The sequence below is a fragment of the Numenius arquata genome, chromosome 9, assembly GCF_964106895.1.
Source record: "Numenius arquata chromosome 9, bNumArq3.hap1.1, whole genome shotgun sequence".
In the NCBI taxonomy this organism is placed as follows: Eukaryota; Metazoa; Chordata; class Aves; order Charadriiformes; family Scolopacidae; genus Numenius; species Numenius arquata.
In genome coordinates, this window is record NC_133584.1 from 60,862,893 (window position 1) to 60,877,177 (window position 14,285).

At 57.5% G+C, this 14,285-nt stretch overlaps 1 protein-coding gene across 2 annotated transcripts in view; it reads left to right on the plus strand.

Annotated features, from left to right (window-relative positions):
* SCARA5 (scavenger receptor class A member 5) overlaps positions 1–14,285 on the plus strand; it is a 34,415-nt gene extending 20,130 nt beyond the window's left edge. The window contains exons 7-9 of one of the 2 annotated variants that reach the window (XM_074153490.1): positions 6,407–6,454; positions 11,953–12,150; positions 13,995–14,285. In XM_074153490.1, the coding sequence (XP_074009591.1) occupies positions 6,407–6,454; positions 11,953–12,150; positions 13,995–14,131 (383 nt within the window). In that variant the 3' untranslated portion in view covers positions 14,132–14,285. Of the gene's footprint in view, positions 1–6,406; positions 6,469–11,952; positions 12,151–13,994 lie in introns of both variants that reach the window. The other variant, XM_074153491.1, reaches the window with a different exon arrangement.

Below are 14,285 nucleotides of genomic sequence, written 5' to 3' on the forward strand. Positions count from 1 at the left end.
GCTCCTTGGGTGAGTTGCATGTGAGGAAGTTGAAGGAAAACACCATTTTTAGAATGTCCTCTCTCAAGCTGGCAAACTGGCCAGAACTGGTGTCCAGTTTTCCTGAATGTCCTCCAAAGTGCTGGTCATCGCCAAGGGCAAGGGTTGGGGTGAGACCCCTGTGTTGTGTCTGGTGGCCTAACCTTCATGTGTGGTAGCCACAGTGGTGGTCATCTCCTGTACCTTGTACGCCACCAGAAAGTTCCTTTTAGTCCAGGAGCACATCTTCCACCCCTTCTCCACTTTGTGGTGTCTTTAGGAGAAGAACCTTTCCTAGGGACACACCATCCTTCTCCCAGTGGCTCCTGCTGCAGCCCCAGGAAGTGTTAGGTCCAGGTAGAAAGGAGATGCAGGAGATGAGGTGCTGCTGGTGGCTTCCTTCTGTAGCGAGGGAGCAGCGTGAAGCTCCCAGAGCTGCAGACCAAGGCAAGAAGGTCTCATCCTCCAGGATTAGCGCCTGTCCCATCCTCTTTCCCTTGAACCGTTGCTGCTGTCACCACCCACCCTACTGACACGATGGCTCTGCTCATCCCGCTGCTCTCCCAGTCACCCCAGTCTGAGCACAGGCTGACCTCCTGGGGCCTCTCAGCTGCTGGAGATGGCTCTCCAGGCCACGTGGCTGGTTAGAGGACATTTATGTCATGCTGCGTAGTCTTGAAGAACGTTGCTGGGTGCTGTTTCCATCACCCCGTCCCATTTAACTGGAAGCCCAGGGTTTCTGGGCTGATGTGGCTGGGACAAGTCTCCATTGTCCCACCAAAGTAGAGGGAGAATAAAGAATAAATACTGCAAGAATAAAGAAACCACAGGCCTACAGGAGAGCTGGGGAGGGACTCTTGATGAGGGAGGGGAGCCATAGGAGGAGGGGGGAAGGGTTTGACACTGAAAGAGGGGAGATGGAGCTGAGATGTGGGGAAGAAGTTCTTTGCTGTGAGGGTGGTGAGAGCCTGGCCCAGGTTGCCCAGAGAAGCTGTGGCTGCCCCATCCCTGGAGGGGTTCAAGGCCAGGTTGGAGGGGGCTTGGAGCAACCTGGTGTGGTGGGAGGTGTCCCTGCCCAGGGCAGGGGGTGGCACTGGGTGATATTTAAGGTCCCTTCCCACCCAAACCATTCTGTGATTCTGATTCTACGAAACCAGCCGTTCATGCTTGTTTTCGAGCACTATCACTTGGGTTTTTTGGAGGTAACTCTGGCCTGCAGGATGGCGGTATCATGATGTGGGGGGTGCAGGACTTTACCTGAGCCGTGGGGTGAAAATGCCTGGCCTGATGCTGCGGGAGGTCAAACCAACCCCTGGGACGCCTCCCTGGCACAAGCCTTGCAAAGGGCCGGGTGCTAAGGCGAGGGAGACATCGGCGCCGAGATGTTCCTGGCAGCACATCAAACGTCGAGGTCCGCCAACCCAAAACCACAACACGCTTCAGGGCCGCGGTTTCCTTTTCTTCCCCGGAGCAGAGGAAAGTGGGCTTTTCTCACTGACCGGTGCCAAGTACTTATTAGACGAGAAAATTATCCCGAGGAGCCTGGGCCAGTTGAATCAAGCTTCAGTCGAGGACCAAGCCCCGATGCCAGATTTGTTCTGCAAAAGACATCCCTGGAGGACATTTCCCTTCTGATGGGAGGAGGTTGATGGCTCCTGCATCATGATTCCACCCCTAAGACAGAGATGTTAATAGCTGCTCTGCTGGGTCATGTGTTAACAGACCCCATGGTGGGCATCACAGCTCCAGCAAGCAGCTCTCTGGAGACACAACACTGAGGATCAAGATTTTCTCCAGTGATCACCAGCCCAGGAAGTGGTGGAGACCACCCCCAGTACAGTCCCTGCCTCTAGAGGAGAGCTGTGGCCATGCCCCAGTAGTAGAGCATCAACCCCCACAAGCTTGGTGACCCTTTCCCAAAGCCAGTCTGCATCTCAAGACCCCTTACCTGGGAAGATGAAGCACTTCTGCTCCTGGTTTTGGGGGGTGATGGGTCAGACGACATGCCAGAGGGTCATCGGACCTTTGCCGTGTGGTGCATGGCTTATAGCTATCATCCTTTCACCGTTGCAGAGTAATCCCTGTATCTGAGGAGGTCTCTTGGCTTGAAGAAGGTTAAGCTGTCTCCAGGGCTCCACCAGCCATGGCCTGGATGCACCTCATGCATTTCTTGGAGGCCTCCTTGGTTTGGGGTGAGGATGACTCCGTGGTTGCAAAGCCATCAGATGTTCCCACCAGAGGGATAGACCACCCCCAGGTCCCACCAGAGCCCGTCACCAGCACAGGGCTCCTTCCTTTCACCTCTTCTTGCTGGCCCATGTGGATGGAGGTCACCTCCAGGGCTTGGATATGTCCTCTTACGAAGAGCGCCCCAAACCTCAGCCCCTGTTTCCCACCTCCCCGAGGTCAGGAGTGCGCAGATAAGGGGGCTTCATCCAACCCCATTCTCCAATAAAGAACAAACCACGCTGGCAGCAAACACTGAATTTCTACGGTTTATGGGATTCTCTGAAATTTATAGGAAACAGACAGCGAGCCAGGCAACGCTCCAAGCCCGGGCTTTAAGTGAAGGCCTGTTTTTCTGCAGCACTAGTCTTACACGTCCATAATGACTTTCTTCTGGGCGCAGGAGAGCTCTCGTTTCCCTGGGAAATGCAGCCTGTCCTGGGGTGGGGGCATCCGGGGCGGGTGAGTGTCCTCACCGAAAATCCTGGGTCAAACCACCTCGTAGAGATGGTCTCTCCTGGTCGAGGGACAGCTTCTCCTCTCTGCAGCTGAGCCCCGAGCATTTTCCCTTGTCGGTATTTTTTCCTACCCTTGATGCATTTTCCCCTCTAAATTACCCCAGCGGAGTATTATTTTCCTCATTTCCAAATGGGGAAAATTATTGTGGAAAGTGAGCGTGCATCGGTCTTTCTTCGCTCTTCCGTGGGGGATGTCACGCAGCGAAGACGTTCAGGAGGAAACAGCAATGAGCGAGCCAAGGCAGGGATTGCCCATCTATAGATAAACTCGGGGCAATAAGAGAATTCCTCTTCCTAAACGCCACCTCCAGGGGAGGAGGAGGTTTCTGAGGTGTTGCTGAAGGCACAGCACGTTTCTGACTTTGGAGATGGGGGTTTTGCAGCTTCTCCTGGGGCTTGCTCCAAGACCATGGTGGTCCACCTGACCCTACGGACCTAGGAACTCTCTCCTCTCTCCTCTAGTGATGTCCTCTCCCATGAGCTTTGCAGGTTTTGGACCCTGCCTCTCTCAGCAGACTCCATTTATGGAGCAGGAGGTGATGCCCAGGAGCAGGACGTCGGTGGAGACCAAGCTTCTGCCATGAGAAGAGCTGAGGGTCACTCGTTGTGGCATTTGTGCTGAAATTGTGTGCACAGTCCAGAAGAACCAGACTCAGCTGCAGTGATTCCCCCATGGTGGGAAAATGGCTGAGGAAGACTTTGACACTTGTTGGGTGAAGGCACCAGGCAGGACCTCCTGGTAGGACCAGCGGTGATGCCAGCAAGGGGTTCTCCTGGACTCATGGTCTCTGTCCCAGCCCTGAGGCTCTCTCCTTTCCACCTCACAGGGGCTTTGTCCCCAGCTGGGGACACTCTCCAGCCCTGACACCTCAGGGAGCTGGTCTTGACCCCAGGGTGAAGACAGCAAGCTGTGACACCAAAGGAGGTGTCCTCTCTGCTCACCAGAGAGCTTCTGTGGAGACAAGAGAGACGGGAAGAAGGGAAAAAGAGAAAAGCAGGAGAAAAGCCTTCCAGGAGAGCAAGGAATTGAAGGGGCTTGGAGGAGTGCACAGGAAAAGCCAAGGTGGATGGGGAAGGATAAGGCAGAGGGGGTGGGATGTGTTTGAAGGACCCTTGGGAAGCTGTGGGCATGGTCCATAGAGTGCTTCTTTCTTGTAAAGGGTCTTTCCTCTGGTAGATGTCTGTGAAGCTAAAGAAAAAGCAACCAAAACCCAACCCAGCTTAACCCTAGGGCAGTAGCACAGGTTGGGGACAGGGAGGAGAAGCACATCCAGAACTTCTGGTTAGACCCACGAACCCAAAGCAGCATCAGCTCCCATGATGGGCCGTTCCCAGCGACGCTTGGGATGGGTCCAGCTGCCCTGCAGAGGGGATGGTGGCATCACGGTGTCACCATCCCAGGCCGTAGGTGACCTCAGGATCACTTATGGGACTGGCCTCCCTGTCTCCTCCAGTGGCTCCCATTGCACTGGCTCCTCCTTCCACATCCATAACCAGTTCCCACTCCTCAGGAGCCCCTGGAGCCACTTTTAACAGCTCAGCATCCTTAAGCTGGGCCCATCCGCTGCTCTTCGGAGACCTGGGTGCACCCCATTGGGTAATGCCACCCACATCGGGGCTCCCAGGGGAGCAGCAACTGGCCCTGAAGTGCTGCTGGGCATCTCGTTCCGCCTGGGCCAGGAGCTCCTGGTTGCCCCCGTGGCAATTCCCAGCTGCTGGAGAGGTCTCACCACTGGTTCCACTGCCTCCTGCCAGCCCTGCCTCTTCATAGAATCACAGGATGGTTTGGGTGGGAAGGGACTTTTAAAGCCCCCCCAGTGCCACCCCCTGCCCTGGGCAGGGACACCTCCCACCACACCAGCTTGCTCCAAGCCCCCTCCAACCTGGCCTTGAACCCCTCCAGGGATGGGGCAGCCACAGCTTCTCTGGGCAACCTGGGCCAGGCTCTCACCACCCTCACACCAAAGAACTTCTTCCCCACATCTCAGCTCCATCTCCCCTCTTTCAGTTGGAAGCCATCACCCCTCATCCTATCACTCCATGCCCTTGTAAAAAGTCCCTCCCCACCTTTCAAAGTCCTCTCCAGCTATTCCCATCCATCAAGCCCCACCTTTCCACCTGCACCTCTCTCCATCATTCCCATAGGATGCAGCCCAGACCCTGCAGGGAAAGCACTTCTGCTCTGGAAGAGCTGGATTTTTGGGGGGAAAAAAAAAAAAAACACCAAAGAACCATAACTTTTACTTTCCACCCTCCTTCCCCCTGGGCTGGAGAAGGAAGGTGGTGGAGATGACAGGCTGCTCCAGCCTCCCAGTACCATCACGTGCCGGCGAGCAGCATCTCTGGCCTCTCTCCCGCTGCTCGGGGCGGGGACGGGGAGGGGGGGGGGGGAGTTTGGTGGGGGGGGGCTGGTTGTCATCTGGTTCCCATCAGCGGGAACAGGCTGCAGGCAGCTTTCCTCCATCTGACACAGCTGCGGCTGCCCAGGGGACCAATCTCGCCTTCCCAGAGCCTCCAAGTTAAAGGGCAAGAATTTCCTGCACGAGGGTTTTGTTGGGTTTTTTTTGGGGGGGGCGGGGGGGTGTTTAATTTTATTATTTTATTTTATAAGAAACTTCTCTCCTTCTGTGTGTATGTTGTTTGTTGTTCTGACACGGAGACGAAAGAGGAGGATGTATGGAAGGGGCTGGAGATCGCCCGGAGCATCGCAGCCCCCCCCCCCGGAGACTTTCCCAGCCCCTTCCCTCCGCAGCCCTGGGGCAAAGGCGGGGGCCAGCAAAGCCAAGCCCGTGACCCCCCCCCCCTCCACACACACATTCGGGATGGTGTTTCCAAGGGGAAAACTCGGCTGCCGCCTGCCAGGAGCGACGCCGGAGCCTGGGCAGGGGATGAGGGAGGCGGTGGGATGCGGGGCAGGGGCAGCCCAGGCTCTCCAGCCGCAGGGGAAAGCCAAGCCCTGACACAGATAATTATTGAGCTCATTATTTTTATAGGGAAATAGGGGTGGGTTTGAAGAACAGGCTGTTTACCCAGCTGGGCTCAACCCCCCCTTCTAGCCACCCCCCCGGCATCCTTGCCTTTCGATGGATACAGGGTTTGGTTCAGGAAATGTGAGGAGGTACCAGCTGGGGGTGGGAAGGGGCGATGCTCCATGGGGGCTGCGGGAAAACACCTCCCTGCCTCCTCCAAAATGACGCCCTAAAAAGTGACTTTTTAGCCCCAGATTCAGGGTTTGCTTTCCTTTATTCCCAATAGACAGGACTCGGCTGCTTGGGGTGGGGGGAGGCAGAGTGGGTGGGATGGTTTGAGGGAACCCCCCCCAGCCCTCTATCCTCCTGCTGCGGGACATGCACCCCAGGGAGATTTCTGGGGGGGTTCCCCATCCTCCCATCTCTACCCCGCACCCCGAGAAGCACCCCAGGAGAAACTGGGAGGGTGAGAAGGTGGGTGCCACCACCAGCAGTCAGGAGAGGGGAGACCAAGGGGAGGGAAGACCAAGTCATTTTCTGCTTCGTGCCTCAGTTTCCCCAAACTCCTGAAGATCTCCAAGAGCTACAGACACACCGCATTACCTAAGAGTGCGATATCCAGAAAAAAATCTGATTTTTAGCAAGATTTATGCCCCATGCTCTTTCTTTTCCCAGGTGACCGAGGCCCGAAGGGAGAGAAGGGGGACCGAGGTGGCAGCATGGGTAAGAGCTCGCTCGCGGTCGTCTCCCTGGTGCTCCAGGCAGGGTTGGGGTGGTGTTTGGGGGGTCAGGAGCCTGCGGGAGGAATGTCTGGGCAAGGAGGAGATGGAGAAGCGGGGAGGGATGTTGGCAGCGTGCAAGGACCGAGGATGCTCCAGGAAAATGGTTGAGATGTTAAGGCAGAGCCAAGCAGGGGGGCGCTTCCACTGCTGCCCTCGGCGTGCCCAGACCCCAGCCAGGCTGACGGGGCTGGGTTACGGAATCACAGAATGGTTTGGGTGGGAAGGGACCTTAAAGCCCCCCCAGTGCCACCCCCTGCCCTGGGCAGGGACACCTCCCACCACACCAGGTTGCTCCAAGCCCCCTCCAACCTGGCCTTGAAGCCCTCCAGGGATGGGGCAGCCACAGCTTCTCTGGGCAACCTGGGCCAGGCTCTCACCACCCTCACAGCAAAGAACTTCTTCCCCACAGCTCAGCTCCATCTCCCCTCTTTCAGTGTCAAACCCTTCCCCCTCCTCCTAGGGCTCCCCTCCCTCATCCAGAGTCCCTCCCCAGCTTTCCTGGAGCCCCTTGAGGGACTGGAAGGGGCTCCAAGGTCTCCGCGGAGCCTTCTCTTCTCCAGGCTGAACCCCCCCAACTCTCTCAGCCTGTCCTCCCAGCAGAGGGGCTCCAGCCCTCCCAGCATCTCCGTGGCCTCCTCTGGCCCCGCTCCAACAGGTCCATGTCTCTCCTGTGCTGAGGCCCCAGAGCTGGAGGCAGCACTGGGGGGGGGTCTCTCCAGAGCGGAGCAGAGGGGCAGAATCCCCCCCCTCTCCCTGCTGGCCACGCTGCTGGGGATGCAGCCCAGGGGGCAGGGGGCTTGCTGGGCCACCACAACACCCAGACGGTGCCATCAGGAGCAGGGATGCAGCAGCGTCAGATGGGGAGCAGCAGCAGAGGTGGCTGGGGAGCGGTGAGCACCCCAGTGGAAAGCACCAGCCCCCCCAGTAAGGACCGAGGACCCCAGCCCCCTCCAGCCACTGCTTGGTGGGCGAGCGGAGCTGGTTCCCATCCATAAAGTACAAACGAGGGGTATATCACTATTTAATTTCCTGGGATAGTCATACCCCACATCTCTCCACCCCGGAAACTTGACATTTCCATCCCTATTCCCAAACCAGAGGGACCCCAGCGGAGCAGGGACAGCAGGAGAAGGTGGTGGGAAGCCCAGGGAATGGGGGGCAGATGGTCTCCATTACCGGGGCGGGGGGGGGGGAGGAGATGATATCTCAGCCCAGCTGCAAAGAATCAGGTCCTTGTTTTCTCGGCCACCGGGAGTTATTTCCCCTCTTTGGTTTTTCCTTTCTTCTTGTGCTGGTGTCAGGGGCTGGAGAGGGAGGAGGTCGAGGGCTTCGGAAGTAATTGCTGCGGGAAAAACAAAGGCACATGCACAGGATGAGGAAGAAATGATGCTTTGGGGGTTTATTGGGTACATCGGAGCGGGAAGGGGGCCAGGGAATTGCTCCGAGACGGACGGGGCAGGGAGTTGCTGCAGGCAGAGACACGCCTGGGGATGCTCCTGTCCCTCTGGAGCTCCAGCCCAGGAGGGCCTGATCCTGGCTGACCTTCTGCAGCACAACCAGGTGGACAAACAGCTTTGGTCCCTCTGTATGTCCCCGTGGTTCCACCAGCTCCTCAGGGCCAGGACTCCAGCTCAGCCCCGATTCCAGCTGCAGCTTTTCTGGAGTTCCCAGGGCTGGTGGACACCGAAACGGCCCTGGGCTGCGCTGTGGGGTCATCACGGACAGCTGGGACTGCTTTGGGAGGAGACTTCTGGGTTTTATTAGCTTTTATGAGCCCTCTAAGCGATGTTTGTCAGAGGGTAAGTGGCCAGGACTCATGTGGCTGAGCTCCGGGGCTTTATTAGCAGCCCTCACCCTGCTGATTAATGGGAACAGCCTGGTGGTGCCTGGCCCCATGCCCTGGTTGCGCATCTCGTCCCATTCCTTGGAGAAGTGGCCGTTGTCCTCCAGCACGCACAGGCTCTGATGAGTGTCCAGCAGAGAGCTGGGGTAAGGATGGACTTCCAAGGGGAGGAGTGAGGATTTTGGGATGAACAACCAGCTTGGGATGGAGACACGGAGCTGGTCCTGGATAAGGATGAGCAACCAGATGATGCTGGATAGAGGGAGCTGGTCCTGGACTGTCAGTCATCTCCTTGGTTCTCCAGGCACCAGGGAACGTGAGGAGCACTGGAGGAAGAGCTGGATGGTTTCACAGAGGGGATTACGCCTGCTGGGAGGGGTTCCATACCCCCATTTAGCTACTGCTTTCCCATGTCACAGACACAAGGTGACAGCACCCAGGAAAGGCCCCCCCTGCCCCGGGATGCTCCAGGGTGCAAGAGGGACAGTGGTCCCAAAGCCACAGCATTCCCTGGTGCCGGGAGAGCAGGAAGGCAAGGGAACCCTCAAGGTGGCCCAGTGCTGATGGCTGGGGTCATGTCGAGCTGGAAAGGTGACACTGTGTGGCTTGTCACCTCAACCTGAGCAGTGGAGAAGAGCTGGATGCTGGGTTTCCCTGGCCAGGACCCTGGTTTTCCCTGGTCACATCCCACCTTCCTCTTGCTCACCTGGAGCAGGGATGTTGGGCTGGTTCCCAAGCAGAGGACACCGGTGTTGGACACGGCAGGAGCAGCTCTGGGCAGCATCCGCAGCTCCGGTCCCATGTGTTCGACCTGGAACTGAGTTGCTTCACGCAGCCCTGGGATGACACCAGCCCCGGGGGTGAGCCAGGGCAGCTGACTCGGCAAAGGAGGAGACATCCCATCCCAGAGAGCAATCAGGGTTAATTAATTCAGGGTTGCAGAAGACAGCCAGCAGCATCCCAAACCAGCCCCTCTGCCGAGACGTGATGCCACCCCTCCGCATCCACGGCAAGGGCTGTGCAAAACATCAGCGAGATGGTTCAGGGACAGCACGAGATGTTTCCTGGCTCCTCCGTGAACCCCATGCTCTGCCCAGATCCAGGAAAACACGCGCAGGGTTTTCCAGACTCCTTCTTCAGCCTGACCCCGAGCGGGTCCTGGAAGTGGGAGATCAACCGGTGCTGAGGCCAAGCAAGGACTGTGCTTTCTGGAGGTCATTGGGAGAGGTGGCCCTGTTCCCACTGGGAAGGAGCCAGGGAAAACCCAGAGCCTGAAACATGAAAAAATAACCAATTTTGGGGCGGGTCCCAGGCAGCTGGTGGTGCCAAAACCCACTCCATCTCTGTGCAGCAGAACCCAAAGATTGCTCCGGTCTCTAAATGTCCCGTTAACCCTCTCCCTCCCAGGCTGGGACCCTGCTCCCCCCACCTTGGCCAACCTCATGGTCACCAGCCTCGTTGGCCAAGGTGCCTAAAGAGACCTCAGCTGAGCACAGGTGCCCATGACATCCCACCACCGTGAAGTTAATGCAGATTTTGGACCAACATCAGATTTTACGGACTCATGGAATGGTTTGGGTGGGAAGGGACTGTAAAGACCACCCAGTGCCACCCCCTGCCCTGGGCAGGGACACCTCCCACCAGACCAGGTTGCTCCAAGCCCCCTCCAACCTGGCCTTGAACCCCTCCAGGGATGGGGCAGCCACAGCTTCTCTGGAATTCTACTCAGCTCTTCACAGCTTCTTCTCCAACGGTCACCTCTTAGCATGGAGACCTTTGGGGTTCATCACTTGACAAGGTGCCATGGTCCATGGACAAGCAAGATCACAGCAGATGAGGTTTTGTTCCCTTTTACATTGAGGGGACTTTGGTGGTGGCTGTGGCTGTGGTTGTGGTGGATTTGGTGACGTGGAAGCAGAATGCAGCTCCTCAACCCCTTCTCCACCGGGGACCAGCCTTGGGCATAGAGAGTGCGCTGGAGAGCTGATGGTCATCAAGGAGGCGGCTTTGGTCTGCCTGGAAATGCTTCACGCAGCGAACCAAACCCCATCTGTCTTCACATTTGAGAAGTCATGTCATCGAGCGTTTCCACTGGGAATGTGTGTTTTGATAGAGGGGGGGGAAAAACCCACCCCACCTTGGCTTTGAGAAAATGGTTTTGAATTAAAAGTCTCCGAGCAGCTGCAACACAATCTTGTCTGGGGGAGCCCAGCTCCACCCGTGGCTGCTGTCCCAGCCTGTGGTGAGTCATGGAGCCAGCCCAGCTGCCTGACAGCCCCAGGGGAGGCCACGGAGATGCTGGGAGGGCTGGAGCCCCTCTGCTGGGAGGACAGGCTGAGAGAGTTGGGGGGGTTCAGCCTGGAGAAGAGAAGGCTCCGCGGAGACCTTGGAGCCCCTTCCAGTCCCTCAAGGGGCTCCAGGAAAGCTGGGGAGGGACTCTTGATGAGGGAGGGGAGCCCTAGGAGGAGGGGGAAGGGTTTGACACTGAAAGAGGGGAGATGGAGCTGAGATGTGGGGAAGAAGTTCTTTGCTGTGAGGGTGGTGAGAGCCTGGCCCAGGTTGCCCAGAGAAGCTGTGGCTGCCCCATCCCTGGAGGGGTTCAAGGCCAGGTTGGAGGGGGCTTGGAGCAACCTGGTGTGGTGGGAGGTGTCCCTGCCCAGGGCAGGGGGTGGCATTGGATGGTGTCTAAGTTCCCATCCCACCCAAACCATTCTGTGATTCTGTAATTCTCTATTTGACCCCTTTCTCATCCTAAATAATGTGATTTATGGTGTCTTCCTTTCGCTGGGTTTCCTTGGCTGGGGATGGAGGAAGAACCGTTGTGGTCTGGATTTGGGACTGAGCTCCTTGGTCGTTCCCCTCTCAGATAAACCACTGCTGCCCCATGCCACCCCCTGGCTGAAGGATGAAGGGTGACCATGCTGGCCTCGGCTGGCAGGAGGGTGACGATGAGGGGAGGAAGGCTGAGCAGCCGCAGAAAGGCAACTGGGAGCAGAGGGAGGAAAGCTACAGTGGGGAGGAGGACAAGTCATGTCCCCCTACCCCGGTTTGGCATTTCAGACTGACGTGAGCACCCACTCACTGTCCCCTCAAGCATGAAGTCAGGGTCCACCTGGGCAACATGGACTTCAGTCCTGACTCCAGGCTGGAAGAGCTTCCCAATCACCTGAGATTCCCTTTCTAGTCCCCTTTTGGAAACTCTTTGTGCCCCGGTTTTGCTGGGCATCTTCCTCCTCTTGTGTGGTTGCTCAGATCTTCTCATCCCAAGCCTGAGCTGTCTCTGGTCTCACCTTGATGGCTTCAGGACCATTCCTTGCTCGGTGCCTGCCCTCCCTCCAGCACTTTTGGGCTGCAAACAGGTTTCCCATCTTGGGAAAGGCTCAGTCTCCTCCAACAAAACCCTGGGATTGATGGGACCTCTCCAGCTCCGTATGCAATGGTGGTGAGATGTCCTCAGGTCAGCTGGAGGTGCATCAGCCAGTGCTTTCTGCAGGCACGGGCACCTCAAGGAAGACATGGGAGGTGGTCCAAGGCGGGCAAGGGACAGCACTAGGAGATGCCACCATGGCTCCTCTGACTTCCCCATCTCTCCCCAGCAGCAGCCACTGAGGAGGGGATGATCCGGCTGGTGAACGGCTCCGGCTCCCACGAGGGACGGGTGGAGGTCTTCTACGACCGGCGGTGGGGCACGGTGTGCGATGACGGCTGGGACAAGAAGGATGGAGACGTGGTGTGCCGGATGCTGGGCTTCCGAGGCGCTGAGGAGGTGTATCGCATGGCCCGGTTCGGCCAAGGTAAGACCCTTCCACCTCTAACCCCACCTCATCCAACAGCAACACCTTGGGCCAACCCATAAATAGACCAGAGACCCCCCCAAAAACGACCCTGGGGGCTTCCAGCACGCCCCCCATGAGCCAACAAGGGGCTGTGGTGGCCCGAGAAGCCTCATTCTGGTCGAGCACTGGTTTATTCAGCACAGCCAGCCCTGGGTGTGGCTTGAGGGACCACAAGCACGTGGCTGGCGGTGGCCCAGGTGGCTCTGTCCTCTGCTGTGGGTCCCTGGCTGCTGACTCAGAGCCGTGGAACCGGCCCCCGGGCTTGTTGTTTTTGAACAAAGGCTTTGAGTTTTTTTCAGCTGGATGTGACTTTTTGAGATCTCTTTTCTTTTTAAAATAACAAAACAAAAGAAAAAAAAAAAAAGGAAAAGCTTGTAAAAACATTGGGGAAATGTCAGGGACGCTTCGGTGGGCGGAGGGGTGGCCTTTGGCCCCAAACCATTGGGTCAGGGTGTTGCTGCCCAGACCAGCTCCCTTTCCACGTAGGCTTTTTAACTCCTTGAGCTGCCTCCAACTGCTCTGGGCTGCCAAGGAGATGCTGGATCCCAAAAGCAGGTAGCCACCGTGACTGTCATCTAACCATGAACATGCCAGTTGGCCAGACATTCCCTGTGAGCACTTCCCCAAGAGTTGGTGTCCCTCACACCAGCCACGGAGATGCTGGATCCCAAAAGCAGGTAGCCACCACGGCCATCATCTGACCATGACCATGCCAGTTAGCCAGACCTTCTCTGTGAGCACCCCTCCAAGAGCTGGTGTCCTTCACCAGCTTGTTTCACCACCAGTGACCTGGTTGCCCACCCCTGGGTTTCTTTGCCCTGTCTCCCACCCTGGTGTTCTACCACCCCCCAAAGCTGGTAGAGCCACTTGGGATCATCTGGAGCCCGCTTTGGGAGGACAGGCTTGACTTGGGGTGTCCCAACTGGGAAGAGTTTCTTCTCCTCCTCCTGTGACCCCCTTGGCATGGCAATGAAATCCCCCAGCCCAGCAGATGCAGAGACACAGCCCCAAAGGTCTTACCACACCATGGTGCCACCTTTGGTCATCCTTGATGGGGCAGGAGAACCCCATTGATGCCCCATGGAATGTGGTACATCCAATGCCTTGCCACAGCCACAACCCCGCATGTGCTGGTGGCTGGTGTCTTTTCCAGGGGCATTTCCTCCAGAAGAGGGATTGTGCGTCCCCAGGGGCTTGGTAGCCCCCAGAATCTGGGGCTGCCCCATGGTCATGTGCCAGATGGACTGTGCTGCACCCAACGCCTGCATGGGAGGGCCTGGGGTCTGTGTTTCCGTGGGGGGGAATGGGGAGAATCATCAAATCACAGACTGGTTTGGGTGGGAAAGGACCTTAAAGCCCCCCTAGTCCCTCCCCCCCTGCCCTGGGCAGGGACATCTCCCACCACACCAGGTTGCTCCAAGCCCCCTCCAACCTGGCCTTGAACCCCTCCAGGGATGGGGCAGCCACAGCTTCTCTGGGCAGTTGTGGGTGACCCACACCCACATTATGACTAATTGCAGGAAAATTTCACAAAACCACTGGACTTTTGCAGCGTTCTTGTTGGTTACCTGTTGACCCAGACATCCCTGGAGCTGGTCTTGCTCGAGTCCTTGATCTCCACGGGACCATGCTGGGAGGGTCTCAAAGCAGGGCTATAGGATGCTGGGTTGTCCAAGGGCGTCCTTCATCCTCCATAGACACCTTGAAGCTTCCAAGAAGCCAAAATCCTTATTTCTAGGGGTTTAGTTTGGCCGGTGCCGGGGAGAAGGGGTGCCGCTCACCGGGTTCCTGTTTTTTTGCAGGCACCGGGAGGATCTGGATGGACGACGTCTCCTGCAAGGGGACAGAGGACAGTCTGCTGCACTGCAGCTTCTCCAGCTGGGGCAAGACCAACTGCGGCCATGCCGAGGACGCCGGCGTGAAATGCCTGACGCCATGATGGGGGGGGGGGACATGGGACACACACACGGACACCCCGCGTCTGGCTGCGGGGGAGGGTCCGGGGGGGCTCGGTCCCCACCCCACGGATCTCACCTGTGCTTCCTGAAATGGTTTTATTATTAAGAGAAATAAATGGCTTTTTATTATTCTCT